Raw genomic sequence first — 15,786 nt, 5'->3', positions numbered from 1 at the left:
GCTTCCCAAATCCAAAGGATAAAGAGGGATTTGGGGATTTATTTTACCAATTTTATCAGTTGATCATTTCAGTCATTTTGAAATTAAAAAAACAAAAATTTTAAACCTTGAATTTCAAACACTTAAAAGATAGTCTTAATGATAGATTCTTAGGCATTTCTTGATCATTTATACGAACTCGTTCCCTCTCCTAAAACCCCTAAAATTTTACTGACACTAAGTCTTAATTTCAGTTAACACTGAAGTTACAGAATACCAAAAATCCCAATGAATTCAAGCCACTAGGGGGGAAAATCACTCATTTAAAGAGGAAATAAGACATTCAAGTAGGTTCTTGACCATTTTTTTTTCCCTTTTTAAACACTCTCTTGACACTGTCAAGCTAGTCAGTGATAATCATCACGTACAAGACCCAAGCTTATTCTAGCCTGACAAAATTTGAAGAAGATGGCATTGACACCAAAACATTAGGTTATTTCCCCAAATAAAACAAACAAAAAACCAAATGAAGTAAAAGAGACTTATAAATGTTTGCTATGCTAAACAGAAATTTTCCATGCGTCTGAGAGACGCTACTGAGCAGAAATGAGGGTAGGATTTCGGCCGTATGTCAAGATGAAGGCAAGATGCCGGGGCTTCGGAAAAATTCCAACACCTTATGGTTTGTATCCTTGTAACTGTGCAACAGCACCGTACAACGCCGGAAACCAGGACCCCTTGTGGATTGAAAGAGTGCATGGTTTCAACACTGGGAGGGAGGAAACTAAGAAGAATAGAATTTATCTCATCCAGTCATTTGTATGGCACTGATCATATACCAACCTGAGCAGGTTGTAAATATTAATTCGCCTAATTAGCACAATACCCAATGAAGGAGGTCCCGTTGTCCAAATTTTATAGGCAGAGAAGTGGCGTGGAGAGGTTAGGTAACTTGCCCCAGGTCACGCAGCTGGTCAAGGGCAAAAGCGCAGCAGACAGTTCCAGAGTCTGACACTTGAACCCTCTACCACACCACTGGTGAGGCTGGCTCGTCAGAAGCTTAAATCCCAGGGAAAATTTTATTTAAACATCTAGCAATGTTCCACGTCTCCAGAGACTGGCCTTGACTCTGACCTTCCAGACCACAGCTGGAAGTCTGGGGGCGGGGCGGGGGTGTCATCAAAACAGAAAACAATGAAAGAAAAGAGAAGGGAAATGAGAAGTCAAAGGGCCAGCCCATGACCACAACCGTCAGAAAGGTCATCTGTTTACTCCATAGCAGACACCCTCTGGGAGGGCCGGTCCCGTCCGTGGACAGGTAATGTGGACATGCCTCGTTACTCGTCTAGGCATGTTCCAGGCAGTTCCGAGGCACAGCACATAAGAAGGTAAAAGGGACGAAAAGCAAGACGAAATAGATGAATTGACTGTCGCCACTGAAACAGGAGACAGCAATGCATGACTCAACATAAATCCCAGAATTAGCGCAGGGCTGCTCAAGGTGGGAAGTGAGGCCTGACGTGCATCCCAAACGCCTCTGAGCATCCCTGAACAGAACAGAGAACCACATCTCCTGGATTACAGGTGACGCAGCTGGTGTCTGATCGCCCAGGGCAGCTACCCTGGGGCACGTACAGGACTGACTCGGCCCTGTGGAAAACTACCCACGGCTTGTTGGAAGGTGGCCTGTGAGGAGAGCAGCATGAAGAAGGTTCAAGTTCTGTCTGGAGGAAGCCAGGCCGGCACGGTGCCAGGGAGCCTGTGCAAATCGCACCCTCTCGGGCACAATCGTGTCAACCCAGTATAATCGCCGGTGTGGTTTCAGCAGCCTATGATGATGATGTGCTTTTAAAGTCCTAGGAAATTCTGTGTCATACGGCTGTTTGCAAGGGTGACGTGTCTTGTGCGCCCGCCCCCTTTGTGGGGTGCTCCTTAAGACACCCCTGTCTGATCTCAGTACCAAGAACAGCTCCTCTGAACAGCTGATTTGTTTGTATCTTCAGGCACAGCGGCTGTGTAACTGACTCACTTGGTTTCTCTTTCCACTTTGGCTGCTAGGAAACCAGGGTCCGGTTACTGGGCCTCAGGGTCAGGTTACTGGGCCTCATGCTAGCAAGCATGCTGGTCACCACCACGTGACATTTTCGGCTCATCCCAGGCTCCGTTTTGTGCCTTCGCCCTCTCCTTCCCTCTTCTACCTTCCCTTTCTTCCCCCTGATTCTACCTTGTATTTCAAACTGCCTTGAAGGCCACCGTCTATCCTTTCTGGAATTAGGACAAGAGTACGTCTGTGGACAAATGAATGAATGAATGAATGAATGAATAAAACGTAGATGGGGACACGGAGATGCAGAGATGACCTAAGTAGCCATTTCCTAACAAGCTAGGATCTACGTCTCCTGCCTTTCAAGTTCCCTTCCTTTAAATAAATTGTATTAACAACGGTGATTCTCAGTCATTAAGACCGTTTATATTTAAAAGAATGTTTCTAAGAGGAAAGAAAAATCCAGATATTGGCTAATTGAGACTCTTCCGGATAAAGAATATACCGAGAAAACAACAATCTTCTAGCAGTGGAGCGAAAGGAAATCCTGAGTGTTGTGAAAGCCCCGAGAGCATGTCAACAGATTTGTTTGATCGCCGATGTATTTTAGGTAATACTGACACTATGTCAGATCTGCATGTTAGGTTAAAGGGACTACCCCAGAGAAAACGTTCTGAACAGTGATTTCTGTAAAGTCAAAAAATTCTGAACTCAACGTTGTCATCAAGAAGTTGATGCTTGAATTGCGTGTCACCTTTTATTAGGATGGTACCACAGTCATGTATCAGAAGAGTATGTTTTCACCAGTCACTTGAGGTATCACTTCGCTTTGAATGTTCTGAGACAATTTAGAGAAAGAATAAAAAGAATGTCTAAGGATGACATTAAGTTCCAGAGGGGGAGACATGAAATAGTAGACAGTTTAAAAGGCGAATAGTTAAAAACTGCATCTTCTAATTCAATGCATTCAGAAGCCAGTGCCTTAGCGTTCCCCCCTTCGCTCATGCTATCCTGGAATTTTAAAGTGTCCTTTATATTGTGGAATAGCATAAGTGCTGTAGAACAAGTTTCAAAAAGGCACAGATGTTATAAAAGATTTTTTAGATATGAAATAAATGAATTTACAGGCTGACTAATGTTTTTAGAAAACAAATCAGGAGCAGTCCCCAGTTTCCAGAAATAGAACACAGCTCAAAGACATGTACATTTCACTCCAAGCAGAATGCAATTGATCACACTTGCAAAGATGGGAAGATAAGCAACCACCAAGAAATAGTCCATGAGGTCAGAGCATCATGCATGACCATAAGGTAAAGAAGTTGATTTTTATTTTTATTTATTTAAAACATTTTAAAATGTTTATTTATTTTTGAAAGAGAGAGAGTGTGAGTGGGAAAGAGGCAGAGAGAGAGGGAGACACAGAATCCAAAGCAGGGCTCCAGGCTCTGAGCTATCAGCACAGAGCCCAATGCAGGGTTCGAACCCACGAACCGTGAGATCATGACCTGAGCCGAAGTTGGCCCCTTAATTGACTGACCACCCAGGCACCCCGGAAGCTGACTTTTAAACAGATATCTCAGAGCTCACAAGTCCAAACGAGCACTGCCATCGACGTAGTTGCCATGAGAGGCTGGTACTTAATAATGGTTCAGAATGCTTTGGTTGGCGCAGGAAGGGCCCTCAGCACTTTATTGGACTCTCTTCTGTGCTAGCCAGTCTTTCCCTGGAGGTATTTAGGGAACAAAGCAAGACTCTAAAAGCATGTGCGCACGCGTACGCGTTTTAGCATGTGGTTCAAACACCAGTTCTGAGGAGGAACACAGACTGTACTGTTATAAGCAGTGGTTGCATTCATGCCAGAGACTACAGCTTCTCAATATGACACGGTTGCTACTGTCTCGTGACTTGATGACAATGGTTACCGGCACCACATATTGAGCTCCTAAGGTATGGAAGACAGTGTGCTAAGTACCTGAGGTACATTCTCCCGTTTAACCTCCAGGACTCCAGAGTTAGGTGCTGTCACTATCTCCATTGTACACACAAATGAAGAAACTGAGGTTCTGAAGTCCAGAAGTCATGTGGTTAGTAGGCAACAGGGCTGGGATCTGAACCCAGGATTGTCTGATACTGGACTGACTGCATGATCTTATTCCAAAGTAAAAGCCTTTTGTATCTCTGGCTGGGCCCTGAGAACAGGTGTTCCACCAGGCACACTTATGCTCGAATTTACGGAGATTGAGAGAGGGAGAGAGAGGGAAAGAGAAGGAGAGAGACAGAGAGAACAAGATGGACAGATTGCTGCTCCCACAGGTACCTTCATTTTGTCCCCAGGGGATGAAAAGTGAAAAGGGGTGAAAAGGAGGCAGGAAACAGACAAACACCCACTTTCTAAAAACCAAATAATATTCTCAGACTGGGGTGGACCTTTCTGGGGCCAGGACAGGAAGAGACAGAGAAAACAGGACAGGATTTGGATGTATAAATGGATAAATCCTCGAGAGGTCAACACCTAATTTCTGGCATGGGTGAAACACTCTGAAATGTTGCCAAATCTTAAACCGAGTGATGTTAAAATCAGAACGGTAACCATCGAGGACTCTTATGCAGAAGAGGATTCACATGAAGAAATGGTTTATAAATAACTAATGATCTTCCTAGTATAAGAATTCCTAAATGTTAACGATCAGTAATCTGACGACAGTAATGTTAATAAGCCCAGCTAGAGGAGATTTTTTATGCCAAAAGTGTTCTCGTTATTTCCCAAACAATATCGTTGGCCGTGGTCATAATTCATTGTGAATTTCAGTTAACTTTCTCAAGAGTTTCAAATAAAGAAAAATTACCTGGTGGTATTTCTTCAAGATGTTGTGCATTTCGGCCACATCTTCACTTGTGATGGTCTTGATGATGTATCTCTTGTCGTAGGAAGTGTGGAATCGAGCCCCACTGCGTGCCTGGGAGTCATTGGGAAGGGGTGCGCTCCGCGTCAAGGAATTCTTTCCCATTGGGATAAGTTCAGGGGGAGGAGGGAAGAGACCGGTTAGAGGCATGGCTTTCTGATTTGCAGATCACATGCTGTCATCACAAGCTTTCAAACGCCTTTATGTTTGGAAGTAATTGGTGTTAAGTAGGATGGCAACATTATATATTCGTAGTGACCCAACCTGCTAGTCTTTCAAATGTAATGCAGGCAGCTTGGATATGTACTGTGCTTCTAATGTCCTTCAAGTAGGCGGATCCCTAGATTTACAATCAAAGTTATTTTGTTCACTTTGTTCTTTTCTTTAAAAAAGCTTTTTGTTAATGTTTGTTTATTTCTGAGAGAGAGATAGAGTGTGAGCGGGGGAGCAGCAGAGAGAGAGAGGGAGACACAGAATCTGAAGCAGGCTCCAGGCTCTGAGCTGTCAGCACAGAGCCTGACATGGGGCTCGAACTCAAGAACTGCAAGATTGTGAGACCTGAGCCGAAGTCGGACACTTAACTGACTGAGCCACCCAGGTGCCCCAATGTTAATTTATTTTTGAGAGAGAGAGAGAAAGCGTGTGTGAGCAGATGAGCAGGGGAGGGGCGGAGATAGAGACGGAGACAGGATCTGGAGCGGACCCTGTGTGGACAGCACAGAAGCCCAATGTAGGGCTCGAATTCACAAAGGGAGTCAGACCATGACCTGAGCCCAAGTCGGACATTTAACTGACTGAGCCACCCAGGCGCCCCAAATCTCCTGTTTTCTTAATCTCCAAGAAACCTCTCCCGCTCCCCCCCTGCTTCCCACACCGGTCGCTCAGACACTAGGATAACCTCCAGCCGCTGAGAAGCCTGGTCCCCACCCGGGCTACCCGTGCTCCTCGGTGTTGCCCTGCCCGCCCCCACTCGGCTGCGTCTGAGGGGTTCAAGGGCAAAGACTCCTTCCCTCGCCAACTTCCTCTCTACCGGTGGGCGCTCCAGAGGCCCCCATGAATATCTAGTGAAGGGGACACAGATGTCTTCGCAGAGGCAGGTGATCTCACTGTATCACGGAGTTTCAATGAAAGAGTTCCTGTGTCTGGTATATTCAAGTCTCAGTATCCTTTCCTTCCCTCCTACATGAAATGCAACAAGCCTTAGCTGTATGAGGCGGAACGATACTGCAGCGGCTACGACCTCCCGAAGGTGCGCCTGGTGCAGAGGGGGCAGGCACGTGCGCGGCCCGTCCCAGGCTGGGCGCTGGCGCCGCGGCAGTGCAATGTGCTGCTCGGACAGGGCGCGCCTCGATGGGGATGCAGCGGGAACACCTGTCAGGCGTGCAGCCGATGCTGCCGAGGGGCTGAACTTGCTTCCCTCAGTTTATTAGAAACTGGAGAGAGGGGGGAAAATCGATGTGACTTCCAGTGACTCCACATCACAGGATTGGGCAGTGTTAGGTTATTCTTAAGACAACTGAAATTCATTTGATAGACCGAGAGGGATGGAAATAATTTTCAGGATGAAAATGGCTATGTTCCTAAAAGGTTAATTCTCAATCACGTTGTTTTTTTGTTTTTTTTCTCTCAAAAAATTCTCCTTGGCCTGGCTTCCTATGAAGAAGTCAGAGTGAATTCCCCCTTTAGGGGTTTTAAATGCTAGCAAAAAAGGCAGTCATTACTACGGGCTAACGGTCTCACATTTCCCTCCCGCAGAGTAACCTGCAGAAAATTATTCCAGATACCTTCTTTTGGGAGGGGGGGTGGGGTAGACAGTAAAGGGTACCCGTGTTCTGCAAAGGACAGGAATTAGTGGTAGCATATTTACAGATCGCTTTTCTAGGTGTTATAGATACAGAAGTTGAACATTCAATCACACGCTACTGGGAAGACAAAGGCTGCATGGTAAGGGCTTCTCAAACTTTAATGAGCAACCAAATCACCTGGGATGGTGTTATAATGCGGATTCTGACCCAGCAGGGGTCGGGGGTTGGCATCAGAGGCAGCAGATGTTGCTGCTACAGCAGGTCTGTCTCCCGTGGGAGAATCCAGGGTCCACTGAGTGGTGGCTAATGACGTGTTTTGTGTGTGCCTAATGTGTAAGGTCCAATGCGTTAAGTGTGTCATAATTACACCCTTCCCTACATGAACACCCTGCCTGTTATATTCTGTCCAACTCTGCTTTGATTAAAATGGGAGACTTTAGAGTAAAGAATTCATTGCATTCGCTGTTTTAACTCATTAAAGAAATCTTTCATAATGATATGTACAAGGCAACGAGTGGGTTTCCCAAGGGCCCGGAGCGATTCATCAAAGCAGTAACTCCTTAGCTCCGATGCTACCTCCTTTCGAATTCTTCATCTTCCCCTTCAGTTTCAAATACATTGATAATCATTTATTATAGACTCTGCATGAGCATATTGCCCATGGCTTCATCCTGATCATAACACTTCACGGATTCTTATCTTGATTCTGCCTCAACTCAGTTTTTCAATAATCGCAGGAGTCATCCATCCCAGCCAACACTGCCTACTTCCAGTACGTGTAAAGATTTTTTTAAAGGCTCGTAGGTTTCAAATCATCTGTGAAGGATTCATCTCGGAGGGTGAGTCTGTGTGTGTCCCTGGAGAAGGCCGGTCAGAAATGTGCCCCCACTCAGCAGGGGCTCAGTGATGATGCTTTAGGACATTCGGGCCGTGATTAAAGAGAATGTGGCGAGAGTTCTTGGGGCAGCATGAAACTAACGCTTCCCTGATCGCAGATGGACTGAGGACAGTTTCGGCAAGGACGAGCGGAGGAGCAGAGGGGAGGGGGTCAGGGCTGTGTACTGACAGGACTCCCTGAGTGGCCTCAGTACAGTCCGCCACCCAGCAAAGCTGAATACGGAAATTCTTCAGTGTGCCCTGCTCTGTCCCAAAGGAAGAATAGACTGTAGAATCACACGGGATGGTTGGGGAGTTTGGGAGGTCAAGAGGGGGAAGGCCTGAGAGAGCAGAGCTTGGGGGTGACCTTCAAGGAGTCCCCGAAGGGACCCTCTATGGGTAAGTAATTCTCTGAACCCAAGAGCATGACAGTTGGAAAACAGCCAAGAACATGATCCCAAACCATTCCATTTACAGGCAAGAAAACAGAATCCCAGAGAGTGGAAATGACTTGCCTGCCTCAGTTCTTTAACCTCGGAGTGGGATGAGGTATGTGGAGGACCCTGCGGGGGCCTCCCTCCCTCCTGGGCTCCAGGATCTGGTGCGCATCAGCCGTGGGGCTGTGGATGCAGAGTCTCCCATGGCGACAAACGCCTTCTCATCACGACTTAGAGCATGAACGCACTGGCGCAAGCCCAATACCATCTTCAGGTTTGCAGTTTCGCCAAGTAAAGATAAACCATCGGTAAGAGCCTCAACACTCATGCAGCCCAGAGTCCTCAACGTATACTTTTATTAACATGTGTACTAATCTACCCTTATTCTAGGGCTGTTCGTTACTCAGCTTGGGGGGGGAGGGAGGGGAAGGGGGGGGTCAGGATAGGAGCTGTCTTCTCTCCAGGCAAAAGCTGAGGAGATGATGGATGGATGCGGAACAAAGCTTCAGGTCAGGGAAAGCATGTGAGGCTGAGCCCCGGGCATAGAGTCAGACGATTCGAGGGCACAGACAGCCCTAGAAGATGCCCGGCGCTGCATATTTCCACCAGTGCCACGCACTGGGGTGAGCGTGCCAATCCTGAGAAGTCTTCACCTTTCTGACCATGTGGCACAGTTCACTGTGTGTGTTTTAATTAGTTCACATGATCTGAAAACATGTGGGGGTTCTCATTCTCTTCTGGGGACTGCTCCTATCTGTACAGACTGCCCATCCTCTGTCTTTCCCTGCTTCAAATGGTCAGTGGTTTCTTGGCAAAGAAGGCCAAGGTTGGAAGAAGTAATCTTTCACTCCAGGAAGGCTCAATTCTGGCGCACTCCCCATAACACTACACTGGTGAGGAAAGAAAGAAATAGAAAAAGAAGTGAAGGCGAAACCTGCAAGCTAGGACAAGATTTTCACGGAAGAAAGAAGGTCTAGCTGAAGGCACCATTGAAAAAAAGAATCTTTCTAAGGGCGCCTGAGTGGCTCAGTCAGTTAAGCGTCTGACTCTTGCTTTCAGCTCAGGTTATTATCCCACGATTTCGTGGGTTTGAGCCCCTCAGCAGGATCTATGCTGACAGGGCAGAGCCTGCCTGAGATTCTCTCGTTCCCTCTCACCCTGCCCCTTCCCCGCTCATGTTGACTCATTCTCTCAAAATAAACTAAAAAAAAAAAAAAAAAAAAAAAAATTATTTCTCATCTTAACTGCCTGATTTAAAAGACCAAGCCTGAGATGAAAATCTGATCTAACTAAAGGCCTAAAAAGCACTATTTCCAAAATAAAATATGTACTGTCAGGAATGCTCACCCTGACCTACCTGTCTATGTGTATGAGAAAGCTGCAGGTAAAATTACCCAATGAAATCTGCCTAGAGAGCTCTGCTCTCACTAGGGAACAGATTTCCTGCCATGGACAAAGCTTAGAGAGTTATATATTCTGAAATAAGGTGCCATTTTAAAAATTCAAAATCTGGGATTTTGAACCTCTCAGTTCAAAAGTGTGAACATGCAAAACAAAGTGCTCTGGGGATATTCGGGGTCAAGGTCACAATACAATATAAAGGCAATCCAGGGCACTGGGGGTGTGAAATGTCCCATAACATCTTCCCAAGTCTAGAAGCCATTGGAAGAGAATGCATGATCACAAACCTACTCAGTACACACTCATCAAAAGACTGAACATTAAAACCATCTCTCTGTGTTTATTCATAGTTCTATCTATGAATAAAATCTATCTAAATATAATAAATAAAAATCTATCTAAAAATATTTGCTCATATTTTCTCAGGTTCACATTACCATACGTAGAGGACTGATGTTTCGAGTTCCAAACAGCGCTGGTGAGGAAACTAGGAGACGGCATAAACATGGCATTGGACACAGGAACTTTAGAAATCAAGACTATGAATTTGGACAAGTTATAAGCTCTTTGTGCCTCAGTTTCTAAATCTGTAGAAAGTAATAATGATGAGGATGATGATAATACGAATCAAAGTTTGCCTGGGAGTTAAATCAGATAATGTAAAGTTTGTATAATAGTGCCTGGAATACAGTAGTACTCAATAAATGATAGCTATTGTTATAAATAGCGAATTTCAACTTGGAAGATATTTAGAGGTTCAAATTGAGATCGACAGATGATTCTGCAGGTTACGAAATTTAAAATGAATGGCTTATAGGGGCGCCTGGGTGGCTCAGTCAGTGAAGCATCTGACTTTAGCTCAGGTCATGATCTTGCAGTTCAGGAGTTTGAGCCCTGCATTGGGCTCTGTGCTGATGGCTCAGAGCCTGGAGCCTGCTTAGGATTCTATGCCTCCCTCTCTCTCTACCCATTGCCCACTCACAATCTGTCTCTCTCTCTCTTTCTCAAAAATAAATAAACATTAAAAAAAAATTGAAGGACTCATAGAATAAGTTCTTCTAATTTGCCCTTGATTACTCCCGTCCCCATCCTGGCCAAGCCTCTGGTTTGCATCCAGTAAAAATCAAGAGCCACACACTCTCCATTCACGTTTGCAGGTTATTTCCTACAGCCCTCCATAACAAGCACTTATGTTTTTATGAAAGAACTCAAAACATTTTATAAAGAGCCTTCAAGTTGAAAATTCCCACCCCACAAGGTCTTCCTTCTATCCTTGGCCCCTGCTAACCTCCATCAAAGAAGAAAAGGGGGTGGGGCAAGTGTCTAAAGAAATAGAAAGCACAGGGAGAGACAGCTGGGAGAGGTGGGTGACTCCTTCTTGAGGAAGAGGAGGAGGGGAGGAAAGAAGGCTGGCTGAAGATGCCCGTGAATTTGAAGGAACAGCAGAAGCGGTTGGGGTTGAAATCAGGAGAGCCCAATGTGCAGACCCTGTTGCCTCTGTTACCTCGAGGGAGAAACAAGAATAAAGGAGGGTGAGCAGGTGCCGGCTAAAGATGAGGGCTTGAGGAGAGGGGTGGAGGTTTGGAAAAGCAACCTTGGAACTGACCGTTTGGAAAATCACCTGTGTAATAGGCTGGCTTCCCATGAATCCACAATCCCATTTGATGAAGAGCCTTAAAAGACTCACTGTAATATTTAAAATATGAACTAACAGGGGCGCCTGGGTGGATCAGTGGGTTGAGCCTCTGACTTCGGCTCAGGTCATGATCTCATGGTCTGTGGGTTCGAGCCCCGCATCCGGCTCTGCACTGACAGCTCAGAGCCTGGAGCCTGCTTCAGATTCTGTGTCTCACTCTCTCTCTGCCCCTCCCCCGCTTACTCTCAGTCTCTTTCTCTTTCTCTCTCTCTCAAAAATAAATAAGCATTAAAATATGAATTAACAGACATTGATACAGTGACATTGATACCACCACTGCCCATAACGGTTACTTACAGGTTCTGGGTCTCAACATACATGGCAGAATAGAGTCAAAAGTCAAGGGCAATGAGCCCTCCCAACTCCCCTCTCCCACCCCTCTCTCTGCTGCCTGATTATCTGTGAAGAAAGTTGGACTTAATGTCTCTAAGTTTCCTTCTCACTCTACTAACTGGTGTTCAGTAATAGTTACTGTTGTTAGCTTGTAGAGATGTAGGAAATGGACAGTGATTTCCAATGGACAGTTGTTAGTTTAGGGGGAAATCTAATAAGTGGAAAACTAACTGCTGTTTTCTATCCTATGTTGTATCCTCTCTTCTATAGATTTGTTAGTTTCACATTATGAACTATGTACTTTTTTAAATTCACTTGTTCTCAATGGACATACTGTTATCACAACGTCCTACCCTCAGGAAAAAGGCAACCAAAATCAGTGGTGGAAGAAAAAACAAAATCATATATTGAATATAAGCTGATCTTAAACCACGAACATTCTTCTGTCTCAATGGTTTTACTGAGCTATAACTCACACACCACACAACTTACCTATTGCAAGTTCAATGGCTTTTACACAGAGTTAACCATCACCACGGTGAATTCTGATACATTTTCATCACCTCAAAAAGACACCTGTACATTCTGACAGTCACTCCCATTCTGACCCCTCCCCGGGAAACCACAAATCCATGGTCTTCTAGGTTTGCCTGTTCTGGACGTTTCACATAAACACTCCCACAGTAGAGAGGCATTTATAACAGAACCGAACTTTCTTCCCGCCAAGTCCCTGAGGTGACCGACTGTGCTCACTTGTAGATGCTGGGCTGTCCTTGGGCAAGTGAAGGGACATCACAGGCACCCTGTCCTCGGTCCAGTGCAGTGGACACATTACAGCCAGCGACTGTCGCTTCTTGGGGTGCTCACAGGCTTGCTGGGAGTTGGGGGAAGAATGAGCTCTGACAAAAACGGAAGTTCTAGGGCAGAGCTATTAGAGGGAGGGCAGGTAATGATACGACAACTTAGTCCAGCTTTGCTTGGCTATCTTGCCATTTGGTAAGTGCGCTTTCTTTCGGCACCTCCATTTTCCACCGCCAAATATATTACTGATCTTACACAGCACCCCGTCCCAAGCCCTGACAGCTGTGCTTGAAGCTCTGGTGACATGTGAGCCCTCAGCAGGAAAGAGAGGAAGATAATGAGAGATGGAGCTCACTCTTCAATGGCCTTCTTGCGCTTCTAATTGGAAATTTGTTGTCATTTCCCTTCAGAAAGGGATTAATGGCGCCATCCCTCCTCCCCACTCCACTACGGTCTACACTGAAGATGTTTGTTTCCACAGCAGGAGGTCCGGGATTAGTGGGGCCCCCAGAACAGTGGAGGAAATGTAAAGGTCAATTTAATTAGCTCATTCTTACCGGCGATCTTCTAACGTCTCTCATGAAAATGTCATGATTTAGTAACCGCTACAGGCCCATGTGAATTTTTTTAATACCCAGGCATTTTGAACACTTCATTCCCCTAGTCGTATGCATTTTTGGTCCCCGCCCATCCCGTTTTGATACGGGTTTGCATTTCTGTTAAAAATCACGTACGGAAGGTTTTTATTTTTAATCAACAGAAAGGCCACTTAAAATGAAGCCTGCCGTGCTCCAACGTATAAAGGCCACCATCTTACAAAGAGAACGTGTCAATATTGCACACAAGAACCTTGGCGACGGTCATCCACTCGAGACGACTTAATAACAGACTCAGAGAGTTGACAGCTGGGAGGGCCTCAGCAAACGTCACACCCTTCTCCCTCATTTCACAGATGAGAACACTGAGACCAACCAGGAACAAGTGACCGGATGTAGCCACAGCCACTGGTCACTGAAGATCCAAGACTCAAACCTGACTCCTCGCTCCCAGGAAACATTCTTTTTCCCAACCCTCAATACCTGTTTCATGGACTTGAACCTGGAAGCCAATAGCTTCCTGCTGACAACTCAGAGTCATGATTACATGCCTCGAATCACAAGGCAGAAAGCCAGGAGCAAGCACCCAATGAGGCTGCTTTCTGGGTTTGCATTTGACAGATCTGAGAAAGCACAGATGGTCCTCTGACCTCGTCGGAGAGGTAAAGACCAACGCGCTAACTTAAACATCATCATCAAGGATTTATTAAATGCCCACTGTGTTCAAAGCCGCAGGGTAAGCTCTTCGGGAATTTCAAAGAAAGTCTGAGCTGTGATCCCAGGCGTGGAGTGGCTTTCATTAAAAAGGGGAGCAAGAGACATTGCAATTTAACACTTATCAATAATGAAACAACAGAGGAACGAAGGACCCAACAGTGAATGGTAATGACCAGGACACAGAGAGCAGCGCTGCAGGAACTTGGCAGAGCGCCACAAGATGTCCTTTAAGAACCTCAGTCGGTTAAGCATCTGACTTTGGCTCAGGTCATGAGCTTGTGGTTTGGGAGTTTGAGCCCCACATAGGGCTCCGCGCTGACAGTGCAGACCCTGCCTGGGATTCTCTCTCCCTCTCTCTCTCTCTGCCCCTCTCCCCCACTTGTGCACTCTTTCTCTCTCTCAAAATAAGTAAATAAACTTAAAAAAAAAAAAAAAAACCTTGGGGGGCACCTGGGTGGCTCCATCAGTTAAGTGTCCAACTTCGGCTCAGGTCATGATCTCACAGCTCATGAGTTCAAGCCCCACGTCGGTTTCTGTGCTGACAGCTCAGAGCCTGGAGCCTGCTTCAGATTCTGTGTCTCCCTCTCTCTCTGCCCCTCCCCTGCTCATGCTGTCTCTCTCCCTCTCTCTGTCAAAAATAAATAAACATTAAAAGCTGTTTTAAAAAGTCAGTCTGGTAATTGATCGAGATTAAAATACTCCAGACCTTTGCCTAAGGGTCATAATAAGCAAACACAATGCCTAACCTAGACAGGCGCTCCCTGATGACTGTCCACTCCTGGTTGGGAATCACGGCTCCTAACCCAGCATGGGTTCAATGTGAGAAACGCAGGCAAACAGGAAGCCTGAGTGAGTTCTCATGTGGGGGCAGTAACTGTTTTAATTCATAAGAAAGAGCAGAAAAAGCACAAGAAAAAAAAATCTGATGATGTTTGATGGGTCGTGAGGGAGTTTTCCTGAAAGTGAGGAGACTGTCCCATCTGAGAAGAGCACCTCTGGCTTTCACCCCAGGAGGAGTTTCTGTCCGACACGCAGTGTGAGGCCCACAGAGGCCCACGAGTGGGAGAGGCTGTGAAGGAGCCGGCTCGAGAGACAAGGGTCTCAACAGGAAGAGAAAGAGTTGATAGGGTTCAAGGAGCAAGTGAGTTCCAGGCGGTGACAGTTTTAAGTAGGTCTGTCAAGAGCTAAGCACCTGCAGCCAATCCCTCCCAGGCCTGGGCCTCTGCTCCTGACCCCTGACCCTGACCCTGAGCACCACCCAGGCCGCCCCACTGCATGACGACCAGCAAGATCACGTCCACGTTCAAAAGGCTAAAACCTCAACCGCATCTTCCCCTCTCTCCTCCCCCCTCCCCCAGGGACTGGCACCCCTGCTCTCCCAGCCCCTCAGGATCCGGCAGGTGCGTTGGAGGTCTGTCAGGTGTGTCTCAGGAAGTGGCTCTCTGTGTCTTTGCCTTGTCGCTGCCAAGTGCCCTGGCTTGTGCCTCTTCACTTGCCGGGATATTTCACAGTCTCTGAGTTTCATAATCGCCTTTTCCTGCCTTCTGTATGTGGCCACCTCAGTTATCTTCAGGAAATCCACATGCTGTCGTATCATTCCCCGGTGCAGAATCCACAGGGCTGCTCTGGGGCCGAAGAATCTGGATCAAGTCTGCAGTCCGGCTGCCCACCTTTATCCCCACAGTCCCCCCGCCATCCAGGGGCTGTGCGTCTCCCGCTCTCGGCTGCCATGCTGTGGCCCAGAAGGCTTGCTGACCTTGGTCTACACCCCCCCCCCCACCCTCCCTCCCTTTCTGCTGTGCATATCTCCTACATGCCTGCCCGGAGCCAGGCCGGTGCCGGGAGACACACTAGCCTCGCTTCCTGCCCTCGGACAGTCTAAATGATGTTTGGGAAATCCACGTTTGAAAACACGACGGGCTCTGTGTTCTGCATATTTTTGTTTTCCAAAGTTCCTCGTGCTCTGAAGGTCTTAACACTTTAAAATGTTATTTTTAAACTTGAAACAAGAACATCAAAAGTTTAAGACGTTAGCTTTTAAAATCAATTATTTTTAAAATTAGAATTCTCTGTTACAAATACAAAGAAGAAGATGCATCCAATGCAAATAATGAGGGATTCTAATTCAGGAGACGCGGCAGGGGAAGAGTAAGCCTGGTATTATCCTCCACAGAGAACAAGAGGGCTCAGTTTCAATT

General features: G+C 46.4%; 1 protein-coding gene across 2 annotated transcripts in view; it reads right to left on the bottom strand.

The window, feature by feature from the left end:
- Positions 1–15,786, bottom strand: part of PIP4K2A (phosphatidylinositol-5-phosphate 4-kinase type 2 alpha) — a 184,211-nt gene that overhangs the window by 46,624 nt on the left and 121,801 nt on the right. The window contains exon 4 of one of the 2 annotated variants that reach the window (XM_039233047.1): positions 4,870–5,022. The exons of the other annotated variant lie outside the window; for it this stretch is intronic. Coding sequence (XP_039088978.1) covers positions 4,870–5,022 — 153 coding nt within the window. The remainder of the gene's footprint in view (positions 1–4,869; positions 5,023–15,786) is intronic. 2 annotated transcript variants of the gene reach the window in all.

Source organism: Hyaena hyaena, unplaced genomic scaffold (genome assembly GCF_003009895.1).
Source record: "Hyaena hyaena isolate Hyena2069 unplaced genomic scaffold, ASM300989v1 scaffold_72, whole genome shotgun sequence".
NCBI classification, from domain to species: Eukaryota; Metazoa; Chordata; class Mammalia; order Carnivora; family Hyaenidae; genus Hyaena; species Hyaena hyaena.
Note: the sequence above shows the minus strand (reverse complement) of the source record. Positions and strands in the feature narration are given on the sequence as shown.